At 31.7% G+C, this 14,894-nt stretch overlaps 1 protein-coding gene across 1 annotated transcript; it reads right to left on the bottom strand.

Moving 5' to 3' along the window:
- Positions 1–1,088: 1,088 nt before the first annotated feature.
- LOC143574225 (F-box/kelch-repeat protein At1g57790-like) lies at positions 1,089–2,584 on the bottom strand. The gene is made up of 2 exons (XM_077058895.1): positions 2,325–2,584; positions 1,089–2,244 (listed from the first exon to the last, which is right to left on the bottom strand). Exons 1-2 carry the CDS (start codon positions 2,582–2,584, stop codon positions 1,089–1,091), a joined length of 1,416 nt encoding a protein of 471 aa, XP_076915010.1.
- Positions 2,585–14,894: the final 12,310 nt, after the last annotated feature.

Below are 14,894 nucleotides of genomic sequence, written 5' to 3'. Positions count from 1 at the left end.
TTTAACTCAATAGCCTACAAAATATAAAAATACTTAATATAATATAATATATGTATATTGGTTTTTATTAATCCCAACTATCGTCTTTTGATCACTATCGATCCCAACTAACGAATTGACTGCTGACGGTCCGAACTTTTAATGTATTTGTTCCTAACGGTCCGCGAGTAATAGAATCCTAACGTCGTTAGTTTCATGTCGCCGGAAAAACGTTTTTGGACAGAAAACTCATTTTTTTTTTCAAAAAACTCAACATTTTCGTCCCAAACATCTTGATAACTTTGTATCAAACCTTTAGGAACTTTTTTCTAGTAAAAGCCCTAATTAGTGAGGTCGTCAAAAACCTTAGAACCATCATAGGAATCAGTTGATGGTGCTCTAGTGGTGATAATTGGTTGGTGGTGGTTGCGGTGTTCAGGTTGTGTTTTCCGACAACAAATTTGACTTTTCGGGCCAAAAACGTTTTTCTGACGACCTAAAACTAACAGCGTTAGGATTCTGTTAGTCGAAGACCATTAGGAACAAATACGTTAAAAATTGGGACCGTCAGTAACCAATTCATTAGTTGGACCGACAGTGATCAAAAGACAATAGTTGAATTAATAAAAACTAATATACCTATATTGTATCGTAACATCGATGCACTTATATTATAATTAATATCAAGTATGCATAAATGCACCGATCACTATTGAAGACATCTAATAAATTCAATACCACTTGAAAGCTGAAGTTTCAACAGATCTTTCATGGAAACTTTTCACTTCCTTTTGGTCAATGAAGTGATACATGAATTAAGCTCTTTATTTGTTACAGTATCGCAATGTTTTTTTTCACTCCGCAAGAAAAATGCCTTAAATTTCATTGTATGTATTTTTAGCAGCCAAATTGATGGTAAAAATCTTAAACTACGTCTAACAAGGTGAAAATAAGTTACAATTTTGTGTAACCAACCATACATTCTATACCAAAACCAGTTGTATATTAATAGCTTCAACTAAAACGAACCAAAATGTATAGATAGCAAGTTTAAGCATTGAAAAGATGCATACAAAATTAACTTAATTTTAAAAAAATGCTAATGCGTCTTATGGCCAACTTGGTTCAATCCATGCATGAGGGAAACAAAGATGTTTGGTTTCGAAGAAATTGGCACCGAAACTTTCTTGGATATGTTTGTCATCAAATGTGTGATATCTGCATGTTTCAAAAGAATAGAACACTATCTTCGTGTTATCTTTATGTAGCAGTCTTGGAAAGTAGATCTTGTTCCCCATTTCGGGTGATTTAGCTTCGAGGCATAAACATGATGTATTACAAATGAAAATCATGTGTTTTCCCAAAGCATCTACTTTCTCCCATTCTTGTGTAGACTCGTCTAGTTTGAACACCTCAACCGATCTTCCAAACTTACCTATGATAACTAGTAGAAGATGTTGATCACAATTTGAGAGAAAATATTGCGCCGAAGATCTGCTTGGGACGTCTCCAATATCCTCCCAAGAGTAATCATCATCGGTCAGGTCTCTAAAAACTTCAATTCTTTCATCATTACACAAGGTATAGATATCTTGGCCCCTAAATATTGGAAAGTGAAAATAATATGGATCAGAACCAAATTCAAGAGAATATACACTCCATGCTGATTCTCGAGATACGAAGTAGATGCAAACATGCCATGCCCCAGCTCTTGTAAATCCAACCACCATACAATTAGGGGAAGTAGGTGGTGCTGAGAAACAAAAGCTTTCCATATATTTAACCTCAGGAAGCTCACGGATATCGACTGTGAACGGGTTAAAGAACACAAGTCGGGATCCTTTTTCAAATTTATACATCAACAACCAACCATACCTAGAACAATGTATCTCGTAACCCCCCTTCAATTCTTGAGGTGTTTTCATAAAATACATGTCACCAAACATCGGATCTATAAAAGTGATAGTGTCTTGATAGTTGTCTAACACCATCAACCACAGTGAAATTAGCGAACAACTCTTTAGCTTTGTTTTAGTGCTCCATTGAATCAAAGGTGCAGCTAAAGAACAACGTTTGCATGTAGCACGAAACTTCATGTATTCAACACCAACACATAACTCCATAATCGATTCTAAAATATGCAACGGCATATTAAGCAGGTGTGACTCACTTGTTGTGCTATGAAATTCACCATTAACCGGTCTTACGACTATCTCAGTATCCCTGTCCTCCTTTTTTTTTTCTTCAGCACGATCAACTTCTAGCCTACATAAAATATGATAACTAGAAAAAAAAAACCTTCCATTTAAGGGAAAAAATGTACTAAAAGCTATTATTTGCAATACCTCCATTCAAGCATAGCCCATGCAGACACTTGGCTTTCTTGTACTAGACAGGGCAAAGAAGATATGGTAGCGGCCCTGTCTTTAACATGGAATGAGTATATAACTTTGCCACACTCACCAAGAACATGTATATAACCCGCTAACTCCGACTCGACTACATAATTGTAGTAGCATGCTAGGCGACCATCAGAAAGTTGTAGAAAAAATACAGCATCTTCCAGGTCTACCATCTCCTTCCACAATTTGCTAGTCATATCCATTTTAAACAAAAACACTTCGGCAATCTTGCTCATCATTTTATCTTTGTAACAGACTTCAATGAAGAACAGTTCTGTACAAGATCCTTTTTAAAAATGGATATAATCTATGGATACTATTTACAGAAGGACAACGAGTAAGTGGCCTGTTATAAGGGATGTGTACAAAAGGCACTAGACTTATCACAACTTCTTTATGTTTAACCAAAATGTCAACCTCGAAGACAAACTTATAACGACTCCAAACAAGGGCATATAATTTACCATTGCAACAGGCAGGGTGTTGTAGGAGACAATGATATTCACCGCTTATGCTTCGGAGTTGTTTAGCATATGACATTTCAGCCCATTTTAACATATCTCGTTTATGGTCTAGCCGACAAAAAAACAATGTTAGGATTTTTAACCGAAAACAACAAGAGAACCGAACCTCGATCTCCAGGAGGAGATGACAAACAACATTCATAATAATCTTTTTCTTTAGTTATCAAATGTGGGAGACAAATGAACTTAGAGGTGAGTGGGTTCCAAAGAGACCAAAAGATGTTGTCTGGATGGCTAGAGAGAATCAGCCAGCCATGAAAACATGCATGGATTCGTCTACAATGCAACTCATTGACTCGACAATGATAACGAGGTTGCGGGCAGTCTATGGTGTAAAAAATCTGGCGATTGGATTCCAGGTTCTGAGCAATAAACCACAACTTCTGATCACAAGAAGTCTGCTTCGTCTCCATCTATGAGTGTTCTTATCAAAGCATGCCTCACAAAATAATAATATCAATGATAAGGGGCGGTTGTTGAAGCTGCTGGCCTGCGGCCTCAAAAAGAAAACCACAAAAATTGAAAAAGAAAAAATCATTAACGAAGCTGCAGCTTACCTCCTGTGCGATGTTGTTGATACGTTGGAGAATCGATTGAGAAGGAGGCGGCTGGAAGTAACAAAATATTTTAGGATACCGTTGAATTTCAATAATAATAATAATAATAATAATAATAAACTTGCTTGACCCTGTGACTGATCTTTGAATTACCAATTCCTAAAATTGCCTAAGGAATACTTTTTTTTATGGAAATCGGTACATACAAAACAAAACGCATAAGATATAGTTTTGTCGGATAATTACCTGGATAACGAATCGAAACACGAACGTAGTTATAATTAAATCCGTAGGGAATACTTATGGAATTACGGTATGGGAGGCGGTTATAATGTTCAAACCATGGGCATCAAGAAAGGCCTATGGGTTCAAACCCATTGACTAAATGGTCCAAATAACTTTCTTGTTGAAGAAGTGAATGCAGATCACTTTGTTCTTCCTATTTTCTAATATGTATTTTATATCTTTTAATTGTTTATAAATTATTAGGTTAGAATGTAACACCCCGGCTTTAAGCGGAATACGCCCGGGTGTAACGTACAGATCATTCAAAGCTCGTAACGCTATTAAAGCGACAATAATTATATTTAATGCATTTCATATCATCAAAGTACACATATTATTCATAAATAAAAACAAAAGATAACACTTCATCGAAAAGTAAACAAGTTCTTTGTTTCAAATATCCTAAGGCAAACTAATGATCTTCGTCCTTAGCACACCATCGGTTCAACCTGTAACATGTTGAAAATAATATATTTTGTCAACAATTAAGTTGGTGAGTTTTCATAAGTTTTTGTGTATACATATATATAGGAAACTCGCGATTCAACAATCGTAATGCAATAATTATTCAAGCGTAAAGTAAATGAAAGCAAGTAATGTCGTCCTCCCGTTCATTTAGCCGAAGCCGTTGAAGTCGGGGAAATGAGAACCACCTTACGTAAACAACCGAGGTCGTAACGTTAGACGGCGCGGGTACGTCCCGTCGGATCCTCCCACTATGTGTATGCGTTTGCGTAACTTCCACCATAAAAACAATAAAACAAATTGCAAGCAAGTTCACGTATAATCATAAACAATATGCACGAATAATATTAGCATGTACGATGTAAGTGAATTGGTTTGTAAACTATCACATAACTAACGAAAGAAAAACTTGTAACTTGCTACCCCCAAAATATTATAAAACGTTAAAATGGGGTTATAAAGAACTCAATTGGAATGAGGAATACGGTAATGAGAAGCCGATAAAGATTAGAGTAAGCTAATTGGTCTCGCGAAAATTCCCGACGATTTGTTCTAATTGTTAAAGTGTAAATAAAATAAATACTTGAACGAAATAAACGAACAAGACACAAGGAGATGGGTTTACGGTTTTGGGGTCATTAATGAATTAGTTATATGCCATAAAATTATTGGTAAAGGTGCAGTTCAATTTTTATTAATTTTAATCATTAGAAAAATAGTTGAAAAGTTATATTTATTTATTAAGGAAAACATTATAAATATGAATACCGACTTTTCTATGAAATGATTTAGGTGATAGTTTTAACGAGATTTCATTTAGAAAGATAAGTAGCTCCTTTATTACAATTATTATTATTGTTATTTGTATCGTTGTTATTATTATTATTATTATCTTTGTAATTGTTTAGGTAAAAGAAATATATATAGATGTAAAAGATTATATATATTTAAATATATGAATTTGAAATTTTATTTTAGAATTTTATTGAGGTTCAATTTGCTTAAACGAGTGTAAACAATATAGGGTTTTTATATAATTTAGTTAATAATATTAAAACAATAAAACTAAAAAAAATAAACAAAACCGGACCAGGGGGAATCGAACCCGCGCCCCTGGCTGGTTCAGGTGTTTTGCATGATCTGCACTGGCCATCTGGGCCAGTGTCTAACTCGTTAATACTTACATAAACGATTACATATAACCAGATATGCAAACAAGGCTCCAAATCATATAAACCCTAATCGAAATAAATTCCCAATTGAAGGTCTTGTACCCTCTGTCGATTAAATTGACAGAGGGGGGTTTTAACCATCATCAAAATCCGACCCTAACCCATATACTAATTACCTGAAACGATTACGAATTGATAAAGAATAAGAGCTACGGTTGGCGGCCAGAATATGAGCACAAAAACGATCCTGGAATGTTTATAACTTGCAATTGCTTTAGGGGTTAAGGTCGCAGTATGCTAAGGTGTGTGTGGGACAAGTTAATTGCGTTTTGGTTGAGTATTTATAGGCTAACGAGTTCGATTTTAGTCCGCGGCTCGAGTTAATGAATTTGATTATAATTGATTCGTCTTGGCTGTCCATTACTCGTTATTTCCATATGAACGACTGGCGTGGAGGTTAAGCATTCATAAACTCCGGATTTCGCGGGTCAATTGAATCAAAAATAAGGAAAGGGGGTGGGGGTCGCCGGGCTGTGACGGGGGAAAGGGAAGAGAAAAGAAAAAAAATAATATTTTTCAAAAATATTTGTAATTTAGTCCTTGAAGTTTGGGTTGGGTCCAGAAACTGATTAAACTAAAGTTTAGGGTCAAAAGTGCATATAATTGATACTTTAACGATATATGAAAGCGTTAGCGCGTAAAACGTAATAAAGACAAAATCGTGACATAATTAATACCTTGACATAATAAACAATATTTCGGTTACAAGACGGAAAAAATAAAACAAATACAATTATAAAAATAAATTAAAAAAAGAGAGACGAATGTCACATAGAACCCGTGAGATACGCGGGTTTGTAAAAAACTATAATATAACAACAAAAAAAATTAATAATATAGATAATAAGATATATATATATATATATATATATATATATATATATATATATATATATATATATATATATATATATATATATATATATGGGTTTATAGGAGAGAAACAATTATACAACTTAACTAAAGATATAAACATAAAAAATGTCTCCTCATCTCAAAAAAATGCGACAACATGTAACAGTAAAGACACAAACAATAATTCTTTAAATATTTCCTTAACTTTTGTTTATGAATATCGCAATAAATTTTTAGTTTTAATACCATTTAAAGAGAAAATTAGAGAGAAAATGTTTTCATCTTAAAATTTTCTTTTATGATCTCTTATAATTTTCATTTTCTTTTCTTTGGCTTCCTCTAATTATTTCACCAACCTATTAAAAACCAAATATTGTGTTGCATACATAATATTGCAATAATGCTTATAATTTTTCGAAATGATTTGTTAGAAACAAATGCAGTTGCGAAACATTCTAATATATAAACGAAAATTGTAACATCTTACTATTCTAATAAACAAAAATAATGATGTTTAGTTGTCCTAACCACATTCAATCATAGCCTAAATTTTTTTTCTAATTCTCTAATCTCTTATCTCATTCATCCTAGTTATCCATAGGGCATGGGTTAAAACCATTTTGACAAAAGAGTTGTAACTTAGAATTGATATTCCAGACTTCTTATTGTTTTTACTATATATTTCAATTCTTTTTGTCTTTAATTTTTTGTCTTATTTCAAATATCGGATCTTACTAATTTTTATCATTTGACAAATCCAGTGTAATGCATGGATTCAAAAGCTAGTTATAAATATTTATAAAAATGATAGGTATTTAAAAGTTTTCAAATAGGGCATAGAGCAAAATTTGATGAGCATCTTGTTAAAAATGATAGTTGTTTAATTATATGTAGTATATATAACGATTTAAGTTGCCAAAGTTTTAAAAAGAATAAAAATCCAACCAAATTCCAAAATTAAGTAACATTAGTTAGGTATAAGAATTCTTAAATATTCGTTAGTCTTATTAATATGGGTAATAGACTTTTTAATTAAATTCTAATTAAAATAGTAATGCCATATGGACGAAGGAGATAATTGTGAATGCCATGTGGCATTTTGGAGCTATTTTGTGAAATATCCACTCTTTTATTATATAGGAAGATAGGATGATTGGAAGATATGTAGTATATATAACGATTTAAGTTGCAAAAGTTTTTAAAAAGAATAAAAATCCAACCAAATTCCAAAATTAAGTAACATTAATTAGGTATAAGAATTCATAAATATTTGTTAGTCTCATTAAAATAGGAAATAGACTTTTTAATTAAATTCTAATTAAAATAGTGATTCCACGTGGACGAAGGAGATAATTGTGAATGCCATATGGTATTTTGGAGCTATGTGGTGAAAGATCCATTGTTTTATTATATAGGAAGACTAGGTTATAAACCCGTATACTACACAGAGATGGGTACAAAAAATCCAACTTAACATTAATAATTATGTTTAACATGCATTGGCAAAAGCACATCATCTAACAATATGATTTTATAATATGCAATTAAAAGTTAGGATATATAAACAAAAACCGTTTTTAACGCGAACAAAACAATATCGTGGTCCAGTTCATCACACGCTATTTCTAACCCAAATGCACCTATAATCACCATTCACCACTACTACTCTCTTGGGTCCATTTTGAATTTAGATTAACCGAACAGCACGATTTAAAATTTACAGACAAATTCAAAGTTTTTAAATTATCCATATTAGACTTGTTGCATCTATTAACATGACTAATAATTAACATCTTTTACAAGTGTAAATAACAATCCAAATAAACATCATACAATAAAAGGCACAAAACAGAGTTTTCATGTGAAAAACATTCACTGATAATTCTCAAAACATAAACCCCAACGCAAAAAAATTATAAAACCGTACTGCAATCCACGCGTCCTTCGCCACACGCATAATCCAAACACGAATGCAGCTTATCATATCCACATCCTTCGCTACACACCAAGACTTAACCTGAGTTGAGCCCATAGCTATACCGTTGCTGCGACTCACCAGTAAACTCTCCCCCTAAAATATGTGAAGAAAATTCTAAAAATATAATAATAAAGTACAAAATTTTAAAACTGAAATATAAAAAGAAAAAAAAAAGTAAAAACGTAGGAGTCAATCTAAACTGAAATATAGATCTGCTTAGTATGTTTAAGTTGGTCTCCATAAGGAAACTTAGGACATGTCAGTTTAATAAAAATATCATATGCCAAAATTATTTAGTTAATCTATATTATTTGTGGAAATTTGGACAATCAAGACACAACGACATACCTGCGATAATACAAGCAATTTTCATACAATCCCGTCCAAATATGGTGTTAGAAGTTCTGCTGTACAGTGGCATGTAGGCCTGACAATACATGCAGCAAGTCATTCTCATGTGCAATTAGAACATTAAAATTTTTTTAACCTTGAGCAAATAAAAAAACCCAACATACTTATCGCTATTATCACTTTCAATAAGCAATGAGATAGTATTAGTAGCACTTCTTTGTGCATAAAAGCCGTGAAATTGTTGTCAGCCGATTTTTACTAAATCCAATCCCGTTAACGGGTCTATCAGATGTAGTCAAAACTCTGGTTTGAGGCGTGCTACAAATGTTGCATAAATCTGTACAATAGTAAATTAATAACAGTTCTATTCTTAAATAAATACTGTAAAATGGTAACTAAGTAACTAACCCAATTACACATTAGCATACTTTGCCTGTAAACCTTTGTTCAAGACTTCAACCCTTCCATTTCTCCAAACAACCTGCATTTAATAGAAATACAAATATATATATATATATATATATATATAATAGAAGAAATTATCAGACAAGAAAACAGTATTTTAAAAGTTTATTTCTAATTGGCAAACTAACATGTGATTCAATGTCGATCACTAACATAATTTTATCTTTCAGAGTAGAATATACATTATTTATATTATAGACATAATTCCTAAGCATCTAAATTAAATTATTATTCATTTGTAGTGATGAATAATCCTATTGCATGCTCATGTTTTCATGTAACCGGAAGGAATATTGATGAAGTGTGACATGATTCTAGTCTCTAGACCAAATCCAAATCTAATCAAATATTATTTTCACCATCCAGCAAAGTATAAACAAAGCATAATTGGAAGTGTAAAGAGTATGAAATGCTAGAACAAATGCATTTATCTACAATGATGTTTAAAATTTGGCATGCATACCGTGTACACATCAAATGAGTATTCAAAACCCAATTAAGAAAATGTAGCTTCCTCCTCTTCTTCTTCTTCTTCTTCTTCTTCTTCTTCTTCTTCTTCTTCTTCTTCTTCTTCTTCTTCTACCCAATTAAGAAAATGTAGCTTCTTCATCTTCATGGATAAATGAAATGTGGTGTAAGGTTTGAAATTTGGAATCAAGTAAAAAGGTTAGAATTATTAGTATCCTGGAATGAAGGAAATTCAGCTCCAAGGAAATTCTACTATTATTTAATATTGTGAATGGAGAGTGAAAATAAAAGGAGAGACTGATGTGTGAATGACGACGGCCCTGTTTTATTATAACAGTAAATTTAGATACATATGAGAGTCAATGATTTAAAGGATGCTAACTTATGCACCTTCAAACAACATACAAGTTCTACTATTATTTAATTAAGATATATTCTAGCAAGAAGCTGACGCTTTCGAACCAATCAAATTTAACGTTGACAAAATTAAAATTACACCAGTTTGATATAAAGATAGAAGTTCTGCCCTATTATTTACCGATAAAATTCTATTCACTTATATTTCCTTAGTTATCTTTGACGTAGATGCATGTCGTCTTGTTATTGAAGATCTTGTCGTTTCTTGCAAGTCACATGCACCATCTGGTAAAAAAAACTACTCCTTTAATAACTTCTTTTAAGACATTGATACTGCCAGTTGGCTTTGAAGGTCAAAAATTTTACTTAGAGAACTGTCATTAATGAATGGAACTTTACATATGCACCATAAGCTAATTTGTAGCAAGATGCGGAGATATGCCTCACAAAATTACAAGATGTAACATCTATAGATTTTTCTTGCAAAAATGCTAGTATTTTGTGCTCGTATTTAATAAAGTTCTCGTATTAATTTCATCGTCTACATTTATTAGTGTTGAATTATGTGTCATTTATTGAATAACATTATCTTTATATGGGTAATTACATGATCCTATATTCATTTCATCATAATCATGCTTAATCACTAACATAACACGTTAAACCGGAATGCCTAGATTAATATTTTATAACATGTAACAAAATATTTTGTTATTATTATTTTTATCCTAAGTATTTAAATTAATCATGTGATTTAAAAAGAGAACATTCTAGAACTTTATATCTTAATCTTGTTTCTCAAATTTTACATTATCTAATTTATTTAATTTAAAAAAAAAAAGAAAAGAAAATCATAAGTGTCGTGCACTTTCTGCACACACACATACTTTTTTTGAATTATTATCATTATCATTTTATTTATTATTATCATAAAGTTATCTTTTAAGTTTTAAACAAGTTTTATCTCTATCGCAATTATATTCAAACCTTTCACCCTCCACTATAAATAGAGCCTCTCATTCTCATTATTTTTTACACCAATTCTCATTATCTCTTTTCTCTCTAAGCATAATCAAGTAAGTTTTACATATTTTCTTTATTTTGATCTTGTTCTTATGAATTTCTTTTAGTTTGTTCTTATGTTCTTGAGTTTTCTTTTGAATCTTCATACTTGTTCATATACTCTCACCATGGTCATCATAAATTATTAATAAAACCTTACTTTTTGCTCTAAAAATTATGATGATCATGTTATTTCAAGGGATTACAATTATTTTCTCAAAATCTTGGATCAAAGTATAATGTTTCCATGAACAACTGTGAATATTCTTATGATCTTCAAAAACTTATAAAGTTATCATAACTAAAAATTATATTTACATAACTGGTCCTTATACTTTCATAAATGTCAATAAACACCCAAACTATATGATATTACACTTTTAACCTCGTCTTTATTATTTATCAAAACCATTCTAAAACATTTTGAGTTAGTACACAAATAGAGTATAAACCGGGTATTTATGTATCTGACAAGCAAACGATTCTGTCGAAGGCAAGAGTGGCGTAAATAATCCCATTGGACCCGTGACTCTTACCTGGGAATCAACTTGCTGGAGGTCATGCTCTTGGTTTAGAACATTCTAGTATGCGACACTCAACTAATTTAAAATTCATAACTTAATCTAGGGCATCCCGTAACCGGTTCAACAAACTCTTGCTCGTGTTCATGCTCACCCGTCAAGCAAGGTGAGTTCATAGCCCCTTTTACATGCTTTTAAACACTTTATACTTCGGGGTGGAAACATGCAACTTATTTATTCTATGTTTCATACATGCTATTTGATTCAAGCTTTTATTTCATTATATTCGTTATGTGTAAGCATTACAAGTGTATACTTAATCGCATGTACAACCATTAACTTGTTAAGCCCGTGGTAGTATGATGATAGATCTATTGGCCCGACCCGTCCATGCAGGCCTCGGGTAGAGGCTTGTGTGTTCAGAATCCAACGATCGTTAAACATTAAACATAATAGTTTAATCGTGGATTAGACGACTCGCTAAACGTGTCAGAGGTTTGGTTGTAATCACAAAAGTATACAAAGTAACTTAACACATATGGAATGTTTTCAACATAAAATTTATTTTTTTAAAACCTATGTTCTCATCAACTATTTTTAGTTGACACTCTCGCATGTTTTTCAGGTGATGGAAATTAAGTTATGAAGATTTTTGAAGTTTCAAATAGGGGATGAGTCAGACTTAGAAGTTTAATGAATAAATTGCTATGTCATGTTTTCGATTTGGTTTGAACTATTTGTTACTTTATTTTAATATGAGTTTTTACATTTAATACCACGTGCATGATTTCAATCTACGCATGCCCCGGCGTTTCCACCTTCGGCCGGGGGGTGTGACACAAGACATCAACATATGTTATACAGACTCTAGCTACGGGTGTAAAGGATCCGAGCCGCTCGAGATCGGATTGATAAAAAGCTCGAAACTAGCTGAGCTTTTTCGAGCTCTAGTCGAGCCTAAGCCTCAAATAAATCCCGTTTAGTTATTGAGCCCAAGCTCGAGCCTTCTATAATTTTAAGTTTTACCTATTTTGGACATCTATGTGTTAATTTTACACTGCGTAGTCGAGCTTGACCCGAGCTTTGGCTTGTTTAAGGTACTATACGAGCTTGAGCCGAGCTTAGGCTCATTTAAGGTTTTTCTCAAACTATTTAATGATATTTAAAAAAAAAAGAGGTATATTGATTAACTAATAAATGATAAAAGAACCGAGCCCGAGCTTTAAAAAACAACTCACAAGCTCGAGCTTTTAGAAAAAGAACTCGAAATAAGCCGAGCTCAAGCTCTTGTAAATTAAAACAAGCTGAGCTCGAGCCTAGTCGAGCTCAGGCTTGGCTCAGATGTTTACACCCCTACTCTTGCACATCCTACGTATTGCACAAATGCTCTATAGACTTGGAGATAATAAGTCTTACGTTGCATGGATCTTACTCGTGATGAACATTCAATCAAAAAAATAAATTTTTGTTAGTATTCATTTTGTTCAATCATAATTCTGATTAATTTAATTGTAATTTGTAAACTTCTTATTCTATTAAAACAACTAGATTTAGAACCCGTGTCACATACGGGATAATTTAAATTATAAAATTATAAGTAAAACAAATAATTACATAGCGTATGTGAAAAAAATGTATTACATCTATACTTGTATATATACAATGTGTACATAAATTGATTTTATTTATATCACAAATTATTTTTTTAAATGAAGTTAATAAATGCTCGTGCAAAAACGTACCCGAGAATATTTCTTTCTATTCAAAAATTCATTCTCAGTGCCATATATGTATAATTAAAAGACATTTGGTTATGAACCAATTTCGGAAATAAAGCTTCTCATACGATAGTAGTTCTAACCACTCGGTCTAAATACAAAAGGAGCGTTACATTTATTGATATATTTATCAATTTACCACTCATTAAAGGAAAGTAGAACATTAAATTGTAACAATGGATATTCTTTAAGAGCTATGTTTTTCTGAGCTACATCATGAAAATTTTTTTGATAAGTTTCAGAGGGCTTCTCGATTTTGTTATAATGACAACATAAAAAAAATAACATGTTAACTCATCCATTTTGTGAATATTTTGTTTCATTTAAGCATAGTATTCCATGACATGCTTCCCATACAACGTTCTGATCACCATTGAAGGAAAAATTAATGTTGACATAAATAATTTCAAAATTGATAAAAGTTAGAAGCATTAACAGGCATGGGGGTGGTATGTCGAAAGTTTTCGCAATCTTTTCTTACATTTTAATAGTTTAGGGAAAAATAGTCAGTTTGCCAAATCCCGAACCTTTTTATTATTTTAAAAAATTCCTTTAAAAATAAATTTGAAACTCGAGTCATGTTTAAAATTTTAACTTTCATACTTTTGACATTTAAAATCAACATTTTGAACCCATTACAAATTTGACGATAAATCTATTTTGCATTCTCAAACTTTTAAAAATACTCAAAATTTTCATTTTTGACCCATAACAAATTTTGACCTAAATGTAGTTAACTTGTACCAAATAATCTATTTACCAACTTTTGACACATGATATCAAATTTAAGTTCCATAAAAAACCCAAAACAATTTTCATTTAAGAAACATGATTTGTTGTTGATTTTTGAAATTCTTTAAGTATTTTGAAATATGTTATAAAATAATATGTTAATATTTATATTTATAAAAATATATAGATATTATATAAATATAGTGTAAAAAGAAAGTGAATAATTATTGATTTATTACATATATTAGTGTTTATTAGTTTTGGAGGAAAAAAATTGTGAGAATTAATCAAAACATGACAAATGTCCACATTTATTTTACTTTATTAGAATAGGTAGATCGCTTATATTACCACTTAACTTATATAAAGGGTTATTCAGTTATATCAGGTTGCAGTTGGTATGACTTTTACATAAATTTGAAATGAACTCAAATATAAATTTTGTACTAATAATCGAATTTCTTTTCTTAAACCTAGTGTTTCGCCTAAGATGGTTAAACCAAGTTCTAGCTCCGTTTGCAAGACTACATTATAAAACCATGTTACTGCTGGAGTAAAAATCGAAAGTAACATTACAGGCACCTGTTTCTCAACGTATGATATAAACACGTTGGTTCGTGTATGATCTGGTTCGGCCCAATCTGATTTTAGCTCATGACTTAGGTTTAAATCAACAGCCTTGAAGGATTAATACATTTCTAAACCAACACCAGAACAATACAATAAACCGGTTACCAACAGTCCTGTTCTTGCTTTCTATGTTTTTAAACGTCTAAGATTTTGTTCAATGGTCCCATTAAGGTGGCTGGCATTCAGTTGTTAGAACACACAATTCAAATGTAAAAAGTTAGCAAACATAAAATTGTCGTGATTAGCCCCGTCC

Source organism: Bidens hawaiensis, unplaced genomic scaffold (genome assembly GCF_021521415.1).
Source record: "Bidens hawaiensis isolate Kalapana, Puna unplaced genomic scaffold, B.hawaiensis_p1.1 tig00026862_1, whole genome shotgun sequence".
NCBI classification, from domain to species: Eukaryota; Viridiplantae; Streptophyta; class Magnoliopsida; order Asterales; family Asteraceae; genus Bidens; species Bidens hawaiensis.
This window is presented reverse-complemented; position numbering and strand designations above follow the sequence as displayed.